General features: G+C 40.8%; 1 protein-coding gene across 2 annotated transcripts in view; it reads left to right on the top strand.

The window, feature by feature from the left end:
* The first annotated feature begins 2,338 nt into the window (after nucleotides 1-2,338).
* Nucleotides 2,339-16,813, top strand: part of amotl1 (angiomotin like 1) — a 21,646-nt gene continuing 7,171 nt past the window's right edge. Inside the window, exons 1-7 of one of the 2 annotated variants that reach the window (XM_053227585.1) lie at nucleotides 2,339-2,497; nucleotides 4,622-4,731; nucleotides 9,321-10,507; nucleotides 11,025-11,169; nucleotides 11,329-11,409; nucleotides 12,636-12,781; nucleotides 13,279-13,428. In XM_053227585.1, the coding sequence (XP_053083560.1) occupies nucleotides 4,635-4,731; nucleotides 9,321-10,507; nucleotides 11,025-11,169; nucleotides 11,329-11,409; nucleotides 12,636-12,781; nucleotides 13,279-13,428 (1,806 nt within the window). In that variant the 5' untranslated portion in view covers nucleotides 2,339-2,497; nucleotides 4,622-4,634. Of the gene's footprint in view, nucleotides 2,498-4,621; nucleotides 4,732-5,732; nucleotides 6,050-9,320; nucleotides 10,508-11,024; nucleotides 11,170-11,328; nucleotides 11,410-12,635; nucleotides 12,782-13,278; nucleotides 13,429-16,813 lie in introns of those variants that run through there. The other variant, XM_053227586.1, reaches the window with a different exon arrangement.

The following is a 16,813-nucleotide window of genomic DNA, read 5'->3' as shown; positions in this document are numbered from 1 at the left end:
ACTTCATATGTAATTTGTCCACTTGCTCAGGTTAAGATAAACCTCACGTATGCTTGCAGTGCATTATGGGTAATAAACGAGGTTCCTCATGGTCGGACAATTTAAACAATAAATATTATAAATACAGTTTTGTTAAAACAGAGTGAAATGTCTAAGGGATTTATTCTAAGTGTTTGCACATCATGCAACTCGTTTTAAAATATTTTTGTGGTGATTATTTCATCGTTCTGCGATTGTTCTAAATAGCTGTGGTGATTACTCAGAGTTTGTTGAGTAAGTCTCGCAATCTAACAGTGCTGATGGACTTTTAAACACACACACACACACACACACACACACGCACACACACACACACACGCACACACACACACACAGAGCAGCCTGCAAAGCAGAGTGGAGAAAGAAGGGAGTAAAAGCCACAGGAGTGCGCAGTGTGGAATGCGTATGCACAAACCCGCAGTCTGACCTGTCATTACGGTTACAGGGTGGGAGCCCAGTGCATTCTGGGACATCTAAATATGGCTCTGTGAGAAACAAGCATGCTTTTGTATATTTCCCCCGGGAGAGTCGGCCATTTTTATCTTTAGGCATGTTTTCAGCACAAGAACATTTACAGGATTTTGAAAACGTGAAGCATGTTTCTACCACAGGAACTTTTTCAGAAACTCGGGAACTTTGAGGACATTTCCACCGCAGGAACCTTTTCTGGAACTCAGAAATGTTTACAGAAACTCAGGAACTTTTCCAGTAATGTAAAAACCTGAGGCATGTTTCTACAACATTAACTTTTACAGAAACTTTTTGAATTGCAGGAACTCCTTTCATACTTTTTTCAGGCATGTTTTCAGCACAGGAACCTTGATAGGACTGTAAAAACCTGAGGCATGTTTCTACAACATTAACCTTCAGTAACTCAGGAACCGTTTCAGGAACTTAGAGTACGTTTCCATTGCAGGTACCATTTCTAGAACTCTTTTCTCAGGAAGGTAATAAAAAATTGAGGCTTGTTTCTACCACATTAAACTTTTCAGGAACCAGGGAACCTTTTCATGAACTTATTAACTTAGGGCATGTTTCCATTGCAGGAACCTTTGTAGGAACCCAGGAACCTTTTCAGAGTCTTAGAGACTTAGAAAATGTTTCAGTTTGCAGGAAAATATTCAAGAACTCAGAAATCCTTTCAGAAACTCAGGAACAATTTTTAAGGAACTTAGGGAACATTTCCATTGCAGGACCCTTTTTAGGAACGCTGGAATATTAGGCATGTTTTCAGAACAGGAACTTTTTGTCAGGAATTTAAAAACTTGAGGCACGTTTCTACCACAATAATCTTTTTAGAACTTTAAGTGTGTTTCCACAGAAATGTTGAAACGTTCATGAGAATAATATTGTGCCTGATGAGTGTGGTGATGAGGAATGGTAGAAGTGTAAATGAAAGACTTTTTAAATGCAAATCTGTGTGCGTGTGTGTGTGTGTGTGTGTGTGTGTGTGTGTGTGTGTGATGATTTGACGCTGGTGTATGCAGGTACACCAGGTGCTCTTTAAAAAACACACAGTGATGAGAGAGTCACATGACCCTCACTGATGCTCTGAGCCGTGATGATGAGGTGTCGAGAGGCTGCAGAGGAAAAGAGTGCATGATAATGATGATAATAGCTATGCAGGTGGTCTAATTGCTGCTTTGGTAAATGTCTCACACACACACACACACACACACACACACACACACACACACACACACACATAAATACACACACGCGCACACACACACGCACCTGCATGGAATGTGAGTTTAAAATGTACAGGAAAATTGATGGGCAGAACACACACACATTTCAGAACCTCAGAAAATTGTCTAGCACACAAACATTTCCAGGAACCTTTTCACTAACTCAGGAACCTTTTCACTAACTCAGGAACCTTTTCACTAACTCAGGAACTCTTTAAGAATTTATCAATATTTTCTTTTATTCTTTTTATTTTATTTACAGTCATGACGTTCTATCTCCCATTTGTATACCCATATTTTTTTTCCTCTGATGTTTGTCTGTGCATATGTGTGTGTATGCGTGTGTGTGCGAGTGTGTGCGTGTGTGCGCGTGTGTGCGCGAGTGTGTGTGCGAGTGTGTGTGCGGATGTGTGTGTGCGTGCGTGCCTGTGTGTGCGCTCATACCAAGGTCTTTTTGATACTGTGGTGCTGATCCCAGCATGTCTGGGCAGAGAGGCAGAAAGAGTCGGAGTGTGTGTACATGCTAGAACTTGGCATGTCAGGACAGAGGCAGCATATTTTGGGTCGTTGTGGAGTCTCACACACACACACACACACACACACACACACACACACTAACATGGATTTGCGAACTCCACTCCTCTGATTTCCTGTACCAAACTTTATAAACTTTACAAACTTTACAGACGTAAGATCTGTGATCATTTCTACCAACCTCTTCATCACCACCACCACCATCATCATCATCATCATCATCATCACTGCAGGTAAGTAAGCTCAGTCTGTAAAGAGAGAATTTAAGAGGAAAAGAAGCAGATGGAGAAAGAGGCGGCGGTAAATATCAAGATCAAAAGAGGCAGGAGAGGAAGATAAAGATGTAAAGTGGAGATACGGTGAGCCGGGTGAGACTTCAAACGCGCTTTAATCTGATTTCTCGCCTTTTAGCTCTTTTTGGAGAGACAAAGACAGATCTATCCCTCGGTAAAACTGTGTCTGTTTCATTACACCACAACTCACAGTTTTATATCGTTAGAAATAATGAAGAAATACTGAAACACACACTTTTTTTTTCAATAGATATGGAGAATTTTTTTTTTCCCTAATATACAACATTCACCCATTCAATTTTCAGTGTGTGTTTTATCCTGGTGAGGTGGGAAAACACCCCGGATGGACTGGGCACCACACACACACACACACACACACACATTCACACCTAGAGGCAATTTAGCTTAACCAATCCACCTACCAGCCTGTTTTTGAGAAGTGGGAGGAAACTGCAGAACCCGAGGAAACCCACACCAACACGGGAAGAACATGCGATACTACACACAGACCGTAACCTGAACTCAGGGTCGACTAATGTATTATACAATTATTTATTATAGACATTTATTACAAAGCTACTAATATACTCTGGCAGAGAAGTAAACTGAGAGCATTACGTTTACTACAGATAATATACTAGCATGTCTAAATCTATGAAGTACACTAGATGCTATCTTTTAGATATACTAGTGATAATAGTACAGGTAGATTACTAAATACTTAGGGCTAATATTCCACACTGGTTTAGTCAAATATAGTAAAAAGTTTGCTCAGATTTTATTTTATCAAGCAACTTACTGTAAATTCTGTTTAAAGAAGAGATCTCCTCCTATTACTCAAATTAATGAAACACAAATGCTCATTCTAATGGTCAGAATTTATCCAAAACTTTTACAGTTTAAATGTTCCTGAGTGGCCAGTGGTCTTAATGGTCAGCCTGGGATTAGGAGGTCATGTGATCGAATCCCGGTGATGTGAAAGTAAAGCTAGCCTTCCTCTCTGCCCCATTATTCAGTGTGACACATGCATGTATACACAACAAGGTGATTAGTGCTCTCCTCCGAGCGTGCTGAGTCTCCGCTGGACAACAAGATGAGGAACAGTTCACTTGTAATCATTTATTTTATATAACCACGCTCTTTCTTGAGAATGCAGCATTTGAGCTTAAAGTTCACTTTCACGTCAATGTGTAGTTTATTTCTCTGTTATAATACTAGATATAGTACTGTTACTCTGCTATAGTGTTATATACATACTGTAATTACTCCACTACCATTATTCTCTGCTCTAGCAGCGTATATATATTTTCTGCTATAGTAATATATATGATTGTTCTTTCAAGTCAATGTGTAGTTTATTTCTCTGCTATAATACTAGATATAGTACTGTTACTCTGCTGTAATATTATATATATATCACCATTGCACTGCTATAGTTGTATTTATTACCATTTTTTTGTTATATTATTATACATAGTACCATTACTCTGCTAGAGTAATATATTAACTACCAAATTTCTGATATAATATAGTATTATATACTTCTATAGTGTATGTATATAGTATATATACAGCGTTTAGATATACTAGTGATAATAGTACAGGTAGTTTACTAAATACTCAGGGCTAATACTCCACATTGGTTTAGCCAAATATAGTATAAAGTATGTAGTAGTATATAATACTATACTGTGTATATATAGTATATAGTATAGTATTGTATACTACTATACTTTCAAGTCAGCGTGGAGTTTATTTCTGAGTAAAGTACAGACGTTCATCAGAGTCATGCGTTTACTCACAACTATACTTTCTGTCCCAATTTACTCCAAAGTAGTGTAGTTCAAGAAAATCAGTAAAAGTTAAGTATAATTTCAGCGTACTATGATGAATATACTTAATGCAATCATCGTAATTTTTTTATAAATGTGCTATCTATCTATCTATCTATCTATCTATCTATCTATCTCTCTGTTTCTGTCTGTCTATTGCCTGAAAGAATTTTGTCTGAAAACTAGCAAGATGGCTGTGTGTGTGTGTGTGTGTGTGTGTGTGTGTGTGTAGACAGGACGAGAACATGGAGCCTGGTGATCACTGGATCCCTGATGATGTCGCTCAGTGGCTCGATCACATCGGAATCCACCATCACCAGCCGTCTCTCGACATGCTGTATGGTAGGAACACACACACACACACACACACACACACACACACACACACACACACACACAAACTTGCACGGACTCATACACTACTACCTACAAGGAAAACTTTTTTTTTTATTTTTTTTTTTTTATTGTTTTTACTAAATGCTACACATTTTCATCCCATTTCTTCTCGAGGACCAGCCAAATATCCACTATGTAAAAATGGCCATGTATTGCTATCATCATGGGAACGTCTGGTCATCAGAAAGCTGCTAAAACAACACGAGCACAAGCTCACACACACCTCCATTTACCACAACTCTGTGTTTTTTACTTATTACTTTAGAGCCTACAGAGAAGAAGAAAATAGTTTAGTGTTGGACCGAGTGTGTGGCCAAGTGGAACTGTGTCAAAGAGGAACACTGGAAGGTTAATTTAATTACTGAATAATTCAAAATAACATGCTTTGGGATGATTAACTGAATAATGAACAGGGGATGTAATGGGTTTAAAAGCCACTTGTGTTCATTCGGGGCAGTTAAATGACGTCTTATCATCATGCGGATATTTGGTTTTGACAAAAACTCACATATACTAACAAATAAATCACAGGAAAACTGAGCTAGTACTATCAAACTCGCATAATTCACACAATACTCTAACTTTAATATCAGAGAATGTGATGTTGCATGTGTGTGATTCAGTTAATTACTTTCTCTTAATTACTTCCAGTGAAAAGTAAATTGTGAATCACTTGGTTCCTTTTCTGTACTATCCTCCTCAGTGTTGTTAGTCATTATGATTTGAGAAATCTGATGCATTTTATAAATATTTATACGTGAACTTTACTTAACTCCTGCATCAGGCTTTTATTTAAAAGAAGAACACGGAAAGAGTCGGTTCAGTTAAGTGAGTTAAAATGACTCATCACTTTGGAGTCGACTCTTTTCGCGAGCGCGAGTCACTGACCAATCACAGCGTGTCACACGAGTAGGGGTGTGGTTTTGGACGGAAGCGGGTGCAAAAAAATAAAAAAATAAAAAGTTGGACAGTCGTTTTGGCTAACGGTGCTAGTACACGGGGATGAGATTTTTATTTATTTTATTTTATTCTTTTTTAATAAGTGAGGATCTTGGACGTTCTTACAGACAAGAAAATGAGTGATTATGATTATTATGGGTCTGTTTGAAAAGAAGAAACATCTCTCGGACTATTAATAGGAAAGTTGAGCATGGTGGAGCTGACTCTCTCTCTCTCTCTCTCTTTCCCTCTCTCTCTCTCTCTCTCTTTCCCTCTCTCTCTCTCTGTGTGGACAACACGACTTCTTGGTGAAGACTAAACTCGGGTAAAGAACAAAAAAATTCCGACTTTTGCTGCTAGAATATATCATAAAACAGGACTGAACAGTTATATTAGTGAAATGTGAGTTGTGTGAGAATCTGAGGTGAATTTAGCGGCTAACGGTATTTTTAACTGCCGCTGGTTCTCCTGCGCGTGCGTGTGTGACGCGGCGCCTTTTAACGGTCAGCTGTTGTGGACTTTAATAATGTGATAATGTCAATATATTTATCTGTTATTATATTAATAATATATATAGTGCCGTTACTGTACAAACAATTATATATATATATATATATATATATATATATATATATATATATATATATATATATATAGTACCCTTACTCCGCCATAGTAGCGTATATAGTACCCTTACTCCGCCATAGTAGCGTATATAGTACCCTTACTCCGCCATTACAGCGTATATAGTCCCCTTACTCCGCCATAACAGCGTATATAGTACCCTTACTCCGCCATTACAGCGTATATAGTACCCTTACTCCGCCATAGTAGCGTATATAGTACCCTTACTCCGCCATAACAGCGTATATAGTACCCTTACTCCGCCATTACAGCGTATATAGTACCCTTACTCCGCCATAACAGCGTATATAGTACCCTTACTCCGCCATTACAGCGTATATAGTACCCTTACTCCGCCATAGTAGCGTATATAGTACCGTTACTCCGCCATTACAGCGTATATAGTACCCTTACTCCGCCATAGTAGCGTATATAGTACCCTTACTCCGCCATAGTAGCGTATATAGTACCCTTACTCCGCCATTACAGCGTATATAGTACCCTTACTCCGCCATTACAGCGTATATAGTACCCTTACTCCGCCATTACAGCGTATATACTACCCTTACTCCGCCATAACAGCGTATATAGTACCCTTACTCCGCCATAGTAGCGTATATAGTACCCTTACTCCGCCATAACAGCGTATATAGTACCCTTACTCCGCCATAGTAGCGTATATAGTACCCTTACTCCGCCATTACAGCGTATATAGTACCCTTACTCCGCCATAGTAGCGTATATAGTACCCTTACTCCGCCATAGTAGCGTATATAGTACCTTTACTCCGCCATAGTAGCGTATATAGTACCCTTACTCCGCCATTACAGCGTATATAGTACCCTTACTCCGCCATTACAGCGTATATACTACCCTTACTCCGCCATAACAGCGTATATAGTACCCTTACTCCGCCATAGTAGCGTATATAGTACCCTTACTCCGCCATTACAGCGTATATAGTACCCTTACTCCGCCATAACAGCGTATATAGTACCCTTACTCCGCCATAGTAGCGTATATAGTACCGTTACTCCGCCATAGTAGCGTATATAGTACCCTTACTCCGCCATAACAGCGTATATAGTACCCTTACTCCGCCATAACAGCGTATATAGTACCGTTACTCCGCCATTGTAGCGTATATAGTACCGTTACTCCGCCATTACAGCGTATATAGTACCGTTACTCCGCCATTACAGCGTATATACTACCCTTACTCCGCCATAACAGCGTATATAGTACCCTTACTCCGCCATAACAGCGTATATAGTACCGTTACTCCGCCATAGTAGCGTATATAGTACCCTTACTCCGCCATAGTAGCGTATATAGTACCCTTACTCCGCCATAGTAGCGTATATAGTACCCTTACTCCGCCATAGTAGCGTATATAGTACCCTTACTCCGCCATAGTAGCGTATATAGTACCCTTACTCCGCTATAATAATACATACAGTACTGATACTAGGCTATAGTAGTATATGCAAATACTCTTACTCTTATTATATATAGTACCGATACTAGTGTATATAGTACCGTTACTCCGCCATAACAGCGTATATAGTACCCTTACTCCGCCATAGTAGCGTATATAGTACCGTTACTCCGCCATAGTAGCGTATATAGTACCCTTACTCCGCCATAGTAGCGTATATAGTACCCTTACTCCGCCATAGTAGCGTATATAGTACCCTTACTCCGCTATAATAATACATACAGTACTGATACTAGGCTATAGTAGTATATGCAAATACTCTTACTCTTATTATATATAGTACCGATACTAGTGTATATAGTACCCTTACTCTGATACTGTAAATATATATATATATATATATATACATATACATAGAGTGAGTGAGAGAACTGTTACTCTGCAGTAACAGTACATATAGTACCGTTACTCTACTATAATAGCGTATATAGTACTGATACTAGGAAAATACACTAGTGTATATAGTAACATTACTCTGATATGGTACATACACACATACATAGAGGGGGAGATAGAGAGAGAGAGAGAGATAGAGAGAGCGAGAGAATCTGCAGTAATAGTACATATAGTACCGATACTCTGCTATAATAACGTATATAGAGTACTATTACTCGGCTATAGCAGTGTGTATATAGTGTAGCGTATAGCGTAGCCCCTGAGAAGTCCTGAAGGTCTCTACTCTCTCAGTGGCCATTTCATATCTGCCTCTGTGTAATGTTGTGATTGCTCATGCAAACATTTCCGACAGGAAACACAGAGCAGATCTGCTGACGTCTGCCCTTCGGCCAAAAACACAGACAGAAGACAGCAGCAGGAACTCGCTTCCCTGATTTCTCTACTTAAACTCTCGCTCTGAGAGACAGGGAAGACAGAACTCATGCCGCTCATCAGTCGTTAGCTGTCGTCTTTACAGGAGACCGGAGACGATCGTGACTCGGCCTCGCATGACGTTAGCTCTTCCGTGTCGGTTCGGTGTGTCAGGGCCGTCTGGTCGGTCGTGATACGAGCGTGTTGTGATAGTGTGTGTGTGTGTGAAGACGTGTGTTTGGACTTCGGGTATTTTCGTGTCCTCCTGCTCACTGCTCTCATTTCCCTTTCTGGCATCTGAAGCTTTCGCCAGCTGGTGCGACTGCAGTGGGGTTTATAATTATAATCCTAAAATAGCATTAGGAATGTGATGGTGGTGATCACGGGTCTCCACACACACACACACACACACACAGCTTGTTTTGTACTAGAAGAGTAGGCTTTAGTGTCCAGCCTTTAACTGTTTCTAAACTTTAAATAATCATGCAATTTTAAAGACATCTAGGAAAATAATTTGCAAAATTACGATTTATATTCTTCCCGCCTGGAAATTGGCTCTGCTCCATTTAAAGGAAAAGAATGTCACCATTGTGATTTCACTATTATTATTATTATTATTATGATTATTATATATTATAAAAGTGTTTGCTTACCTGTTCCTCTCCAGGTGAGGTCGCTCAGGTGTTCTCAGGCTCCATCATGCACAACAGCGCCGATGACACTGTCGTCGTTTCCGGGACAGTTCTGCAACGCCTGATGCAGGAAAACCTGCGCTACGGAAACGGAGTCGGTCCAGAGAACCAGGCCATGGCGCCGCCTAGCAACCCTGTCTCCACGGAGACTCTGCTCCCAGAGACGCAGCCTCGGCAGGAGCCGCAGGGTCAGGAGCACCAGGTGGACAGCAGCTCCATGGAAAAGAACGCTAAAGGAGCGCAAAACACAGCAGCGAGCGTGCAGGTGACTCTCGCCGTCCCTGCGCTTGGAGCGTTAGAGCTTCCGTCGTATGAGGAGGCTAAATCTCAGTCTCAGCTTTACAGAGGTCAGCAGGGTCAGAACGAAGAGCAGAACGTGGCCCGCACACACACGCATGTTCATAACACAGGTAACACGCTTACAAATCCAGGTCACACATATACAAGTCTAAAGAACGCTAACCAGGCGCTCAGCAGTCCAAATCCAGGCCAGAACCCACAAACCCCGATGAGTTTACAGCCAAACCAACACATCCCCACCAGCACCAGCTCCTGTCCTCCGTCTCTCTCCTCCGCTCCCTCGCTTTCCTCCTTCGCTCGCGCCGAAGGTCGTTCGTGGGTCCAGCGAGGGTTTACGGGAGTGGACGAAGGCTTAGCCGGGCTCGAGCAAGGCCACGTCCGCTCCCTCAGCGAGCGCATCATGCAGCTCAGTTTGGAGCGAAACGGAGCCAAGCAGCCCAGAGAGACGTCCCCTAACGGTGAAGAACGAACGACGGCGACGTCTCCTTCCTCGTCCAGCAAAACCGCCGCCCCTCCACCACCTAAAGGTTCCCTAGAGCCTCGAGGTCCTCCTCCTGAATATCCTTACAAAGCCAAAGCTCAGCCAGCGTACCCGTCCAGTATAAGCCCTGGTCCGCTATCGCTAGAACAAACCCCGCTCTCCATCGACGCTCCTCTGGGACAGATCTCCAGTCTAATGCCACCTGTCGTACCACAGACCGGATCGGGCACGCGCTTGCCCCCACAGGGCCAGATCGTACCTGCTGAGGCGTTTTCCATGATGAGCCACGCTCAGCACATGATGACTTTCCTCAGCGATGAAAACCAGAGACTCAGACAGGAGCTGCTGATCCAGACAGAGAAAACCGGCAAACTGCAGCGGGTACGTAGCGTACGGATTCGGCTCTTACTCTCTCAAGTTCAGCATTTAGGGCCGTATTCGGAAACTAAAATATGAATGTTACATCAGTATTTACATGGGGAAAGTTCCTCACCTTCATCAGGTTTCCTGGATTTTAAATCACCAGCGAACTTTCCAGATTTTTTTCTTCTTGAGTTGAATCGTCCGAGGCGATTTTCAGTAGCATCCAGACCACGAAAAAAACTTGTTGTGAACTTTGAAAGGTTGATACTATTAATTATTAACCATGTTATATTTATATATTTAATATTGGCCTTGAGTGACATTCCACAGTGCTTTTGATTGTATTTACAGCCAGAATGTAAATTTCAGCATGACATGTTGTGTTTACATCAAACTGTCAGACATGTTTATGTTTAACTCTAAATACGGCCCTAAGTGTGAATGTGACTCAGGATGGAAATGGCAGAAATACTGAAGACAACTGTGGAATAGTAGGAGAGCTAGTGATGATCTGTGTGTGTGTGTGTGTGTGTAGTTGGAGGCTGAAGTCCAGCGTCTCTCAGACGCCTATGAGAATCTGGTAAGAAGCTCGTCCAAGCGCGAGACTCTGGACAAAACCATGAGGATGAAACTGGAGGGGGAAATCAGACGCCTGCACGACTTCAATCGAGACCTGAGAGGTGAGCGACGCTGCGGATCATTTTTAATCTCAAAAACGACAGACGTGGCGCTTGAATTCTGGAAACATCTGCGTCTGTCTCTGTATCTTTGTTTATCATAAAGCTTGTGTGAAGGAATCATTTAACAAGGTTTATTCTTCCATATCGTCTCAAATCCAGATCGTTTGGAAACAGCCAATCGCAAACTGGCAAACCAGGACGCAGAAGGGCAGGAGGACAGCCATGTTTACCTCTCAGAGAGTGAGTTCACATCAACACACACACACACAAAACACACTTCAGCAAACCCATCTGGTGTGTGAGGTCTCATCCGTGTGTTCTAGACCCAATTACACGTTCACATCATGCTAATTGTTTAATAGTTCTACACCACAGCGCTAATGAATCCTGGACTGTGATTGGTCAGAAGGTGCTGATTAGTTTTCTATAAACTAACAGCAGCTCTCACAGTAGCGCAGCTGCAAATCACAGGTTTATATTAACGCGCTTGTTCTAATACGTCCTCGTTTCTATAGCAACAGCTCGTTCACAGGGACTCGTACCGCGGACGCAACACGAATAATAAACGGATTAATCTACAACTTTAAATGTAACTATAAATGGATATAAGAGCAATAAAACACCTGGGGATGTGCTGTTATAGGAAAAATCAACTTCAGGGTGCTAACAGCCCTGAGACTACCCCATCCTGCTGTTGATTATTTTCCTAAAACAGCACATCACAAAGTGCTCTATTCCTTAACTATATTACAATATATTTTATTGAGAACACTGCTGCGAAGTTTGTTTTACTTTAACTAATGAAGGAAGAGAAGTTCCCTGCTTCTGTGGGTGAACGCTAAGCGAAACGATTTCCTGCCTTCCTTCTGTTTCTCTCTCTCTCTCTCTCTCTCTCTCTCTCTCTCTTTCTCTATAAAAGGAGCAGACAGAATTATCTTAACTTCCTCCAAAACAACAGTGCCTGAATAAACAAAGATAACACTGTCCAACACCAGAGTTTATTTAAAAAAAACTGTCCAAGCCTTAGCAACTACTGCAGTGAGATTTACATAGTTTAAGAAAGTAAAATAATATTTGCACAACAGCTAAAAGGTGAAGAAAAACACTGATTAATTACGCACATACAGTAACACAGGAGGTGGAGCTGAGACTGCGATCGCTCTCTGGCTAGACTTTGTGTCTAGTTAGCATTTTTTATTTAACGTAACTTAGAGGTCAGATGTGTTTGAGCTCCTTCCTGTGTGGGAAAATTTTTATATATATATATATATATATATATATATATATATATATATATATATATATATATATATATATATGTATATATCGGGTGCTATTTCAATCTTCTTCTTAATTACAAGTTCTTAACTGTTTATTTTACAACCATTACTCTAAGAAAGAGTTCGATTATAAACTCCCTGATGACGCCAGCGTTTAGGACAGCCTCTTCTCTTTCTGTCTCCCAGGAAGGGAGAGTCTAAAGGAGATGGAGAGGCTGGAGATGGAGGCGGAGTCTCTTCGTTCAGCCAATGAGGATCAGCGACGTCACATCGAGATTTTAGAACAGGCTCTCAACAACGCTCAGAGCAAAGTGGTCAGGCTGGAGGAGGAGGTGAGTCACATCCGTCTCCATCTATACGTCCTGAACTGACCATTACTGACGATAACGTAAATCACATGTTTATGTTAACGCGCTCGGTGTAATACGGTACCGTTTCCATAGTAACAGCTCATTTAGAGGGACTGGTACAGCAGATGCTCCATATAAACAGATTAAGCTAGTTAAACCCAAATTAAACAATCACACTAATCAGTGTGAAAATCGGGTATTGTAGAAGGAGTCTCCAGTGTCAGCACTTTATAACAGATTGTGAATTTCTCTCTGGGATGAATAAAGTGATCTATCTATCTATCTATCTATCTATCTATCTATCTATCTATCTATCTATCTATCAGCTTTAAGGCTTTAAGTTTTCCTACATGGCAAAGTACAGAGCAGAGGAAAAATACCAAAATAATGTCCATCTGATAGCCATTGCGTTAAATATGTATACGTGAATGTGTGTGTGTGTGTGTGTGTGTGTGTGTGTGTGTGTGTTGGGAGAGTAGCTGGGGAGGAAGTGTGTGTACGTGGAGCGTGTGGAGCGTCTGCAGCAGGCTCTGGCACAGCTTCAGGCTGCGTGCGAGAAACGAGAGCAGCTGGAGAAACGCCTGAGGACACGACTAGAGAGAGAGCTGGAGACACTGAGATCCCAACAGGTGCGCGCGCGCACACACACACACACACACACACACACACACACACACACACACACAGAGTTACTGCATTTACACTAATAATCGTATCATTATGTGATTTCACCACTTACTTATTTAAGTGCTAATGTAAACTGCTCATACTCTCATCATCTCTTTACATCTGTACAAACAACCAGAGAAAAAAATAAATAGCTAGTTTCTGTGTCTGCATTGAAATCAGTTTCACAGAGGACACATCTCAACTCTGTTTCCGCACTTGCTCCCGGCAAGAGAAAGAGCAACAGCGCACTTCAGTTTCAATCTGTTCTGCCAAATCCAGCGTTAGATTTGTGTGTGTATATATATATGTGTATGTATATATATATATATATATATATATATATATATATATATATATATATATACACACATATACACACACACACACACAGTTCTGTGCAAAAGTCTTAGTCACATGTAAAGAAACACTGTAGAGTAAAGACGCCTTCAGAAATAATGAAATTAAATGTTTCTACAGTTAAAAAAATCCTATAAAGAGCAGTAAACAGTAATAAATGAAACAAAGTCAGTATTTAATGTGACGATCCTTCACTTTAAATAAATAAAGCAGTATCTGAGGTGCAGTGTGTGCAGTTTTATAAGGAAATGAGCTGGAAGTGTTACTGAGCATCTTGCAGAAGCAGCCACAGTTCTTCTGGAGACTTTGACTGTCGACTCGCTTCTTATTTCTGCAGCGAAACCCAGCAGCCTTCATTATGTTTTTATCTGAAAAGTGTCTCTTATGGAATCTGCTGCTTTCTTTACTGACATACAAACATTTTTCTGTAACCTTTCATTTTGTGCTGGAAAACTAATGTTTGGAATCTAAAATGTTTTTGTACTGAATCAATAATGTAGAAGTCAGAAAATAAAAAAAGGGGGGGGGGGGGGGGGGGGGGGCAAGACTTTTGCACAGCACTGTGTGTTTATATATATATATATATATATATATATATTTATATATATACGCACAATATAATATAAGAACACAATGAGGAAATCTACTTCATCTTCCCCATAGCAGGTGCACAGCTACTTAACACCAAACTTTCCTTAAAGCGCCTAAAAGAAAACTAGCTCACATTGCTAAATCTCATTTGCTCTTGAGACTTCATTACTAAGCCCATTTTGTCTGTAGATATCGGCCAGCTGTAATTACAGCTATAAATGTGCCATGAGACAGTGGGACGGTGAATAACCGGTGTGTGTGTGTGTGTGTGTGTGTGTGTGTGTGTGTGTGTGTGTGTATTTATTTTGGTTCCTGAGAAATACCCGAATTCAACTTAAAAATTTTCATTTTGTGAACCACCATAATATCGGTAAGCTGTTAATCCACACAAACGAGTCAGTGCATGCTTATCAGGTAGAACTGCAGCTGCTGATGCGGTATTAACTTTATGTTCATTAATATAAGGAGCAGTGAGGTCTGGCACTGAACATTTAAACTGCCAGCGAGCAAAATGAGCTGAAATATCAGAAGCAAATTCTACATGGGACTGATTTTGCTCTTTCTTCCACTTCCTAAACTTCTGCCTGCATGCTTCTGGAAACAACGCGTACGCTTTCAGTAGAGCAGCTTTCATTAGGACGGAGGGCGGAATACGCTACTTGAGCGCTGATTGTGAAAACGCACTGTATAAAAGGAGGTCAGGGGGAATGCATGGTTAGCTAGTTTGAAGCCAGTGGGGCTGTCGATAAGAGCAGGTCTAGTCAACTCAGGTACTAGAGTCTTTATTGTACATCCAAGCAGGTAAAGTGTATACTTGTGTGGGTGTGTTACATGTGTGGGTGTGTGGGTGTGTGTGTGTGTGTGTGTGTGGTTTCTACAAGGAAACAGAAATATAGAGTTTTAGTGCCCCAATAAACAGTGCCAAATCAAGTACAAGGCAACTCAAAGTTACATCAGATTCACAGGTAATAAAGTAATCTAAACAATACATGAGGCTATTTACTCATACTATAAGCTCCTCTAATGCACATTTAAAGAACTAAGGCACATTCCTAAACAGGAAATACAAACATGAAAATAAACATATTTAAGCCAGAATTAAGTCCTACAAAAATAATCTTTAAATATTGAATAAAGGCACTTACATGGTTAAATACGCACACATGAAAGTGTAAAAAAAACTCAGTCCTCTGCACAGTACAGCCACATAGAACAGAAAGGATGAAGCTGTGGGCACAGGTGCAGTTAATAAAGCCTGTGAGGGAGTCCTGATTGGCTTGAAATTGGATGGGTGGAGCCTGGGGCTAACAAGGAATTGAACAGTCTATGAAGGGTGTGGCACTTGTTTAGAAAATGCAGCTTAGGGACACAAACTTCCCAACACTGTAGCATCAGTGTTTTGTCTGCATCAAAAATGTATCAGGGTCTTTTTCAATAAACTTTATCAGTCAGTGTAAATTTCCAGCAACATCCAAATCAGTCGCTTTCCCAGCAGCTTGACCGGGCATTTCCATACCTAGCAGAGATTTCCCTTTCCCTCTCTTATTAACCCCCATTTCAATTGTTCAGCCTTTAGCTTTTCTCTTTCTAGTTCTGCTTCCACCTCCCGTTATGTCTGTGCTTGCTCTGCCTTCATGCTCTCATGGTCTGACTGGAACCGTAACTGCTCTCGCTCATGGTCTGCTCTTTCTTTTTCCAACTCCATATTACTGTTCAAAAGATAAGTTCCCAGATGTAAATAGTGAGCTAACAGGAGAAACCAGAACCTTTAGATGCTCCTAAAATTTGATTAGATACATAGATACAGCTACATCTTCAACAATATCCCTCAACTTACTCTTTTTAGGTGTAAGTTGACCTTTTACCATCCCAGATATAGTGCTAACTCAATTAAATCAGCACCAAATTAGAAAATTGAGATAAAGCGCTACACAAAGGCTGTTGCAAAAATTCAGCTATCATAGAGAACCCACTGAGATCCACAAGCTCAGAACCAGTAAAATGTACTGCCTAATCAAATCAAGTCAATAATAAGACTTGGTAACACTAATCAACCATGCATCATTGCCAGAATGAGTTACCTCCTAACCCACCAAACCAAAACTAACTAACTCAACCCTAGTCTTCATGTGTGTTCACACAAAAATAACAAAACAGCCCTTCAAACAAACAAACAAAAACAAAAAAACACCAAAACCTCCTCATGAGGAATTGATGCTACAGCCTGACTGGGGGAAAATAAATAAATACTCCAGTTAAATAGCAGAAGTGACAAAGTTATTAAACACCACCTAGTCATATAGTGTTTCAGACACACTTACCATACAACCTTAGGTTTCTCCACAGCACCACAAATCCACTACAGTGTCAGAATGTTGAAGGCCTAGTCCTCCACAG

This window comes from Pangasianodon hypophthalmus, chromosome 21, assembly GCF_027358585.1.
Source record: "Pangasianodon hypophthalmus isolate fPanHyp1 chromosome 21, fPanHyp1.pri, whole genome shotgun sequence".
Lineage (NCBI taxonomy): Eukaryota > Metazoa > Chordata > Actinopteri > Siluriformes > Pangasiidae > Pangasianodon > Pangasianodon hypophthalmus.
Note: the sequence above shows the minus strand (reverse complement) of the source record. Positions and strands in the feature narration are given on the sequence as shown.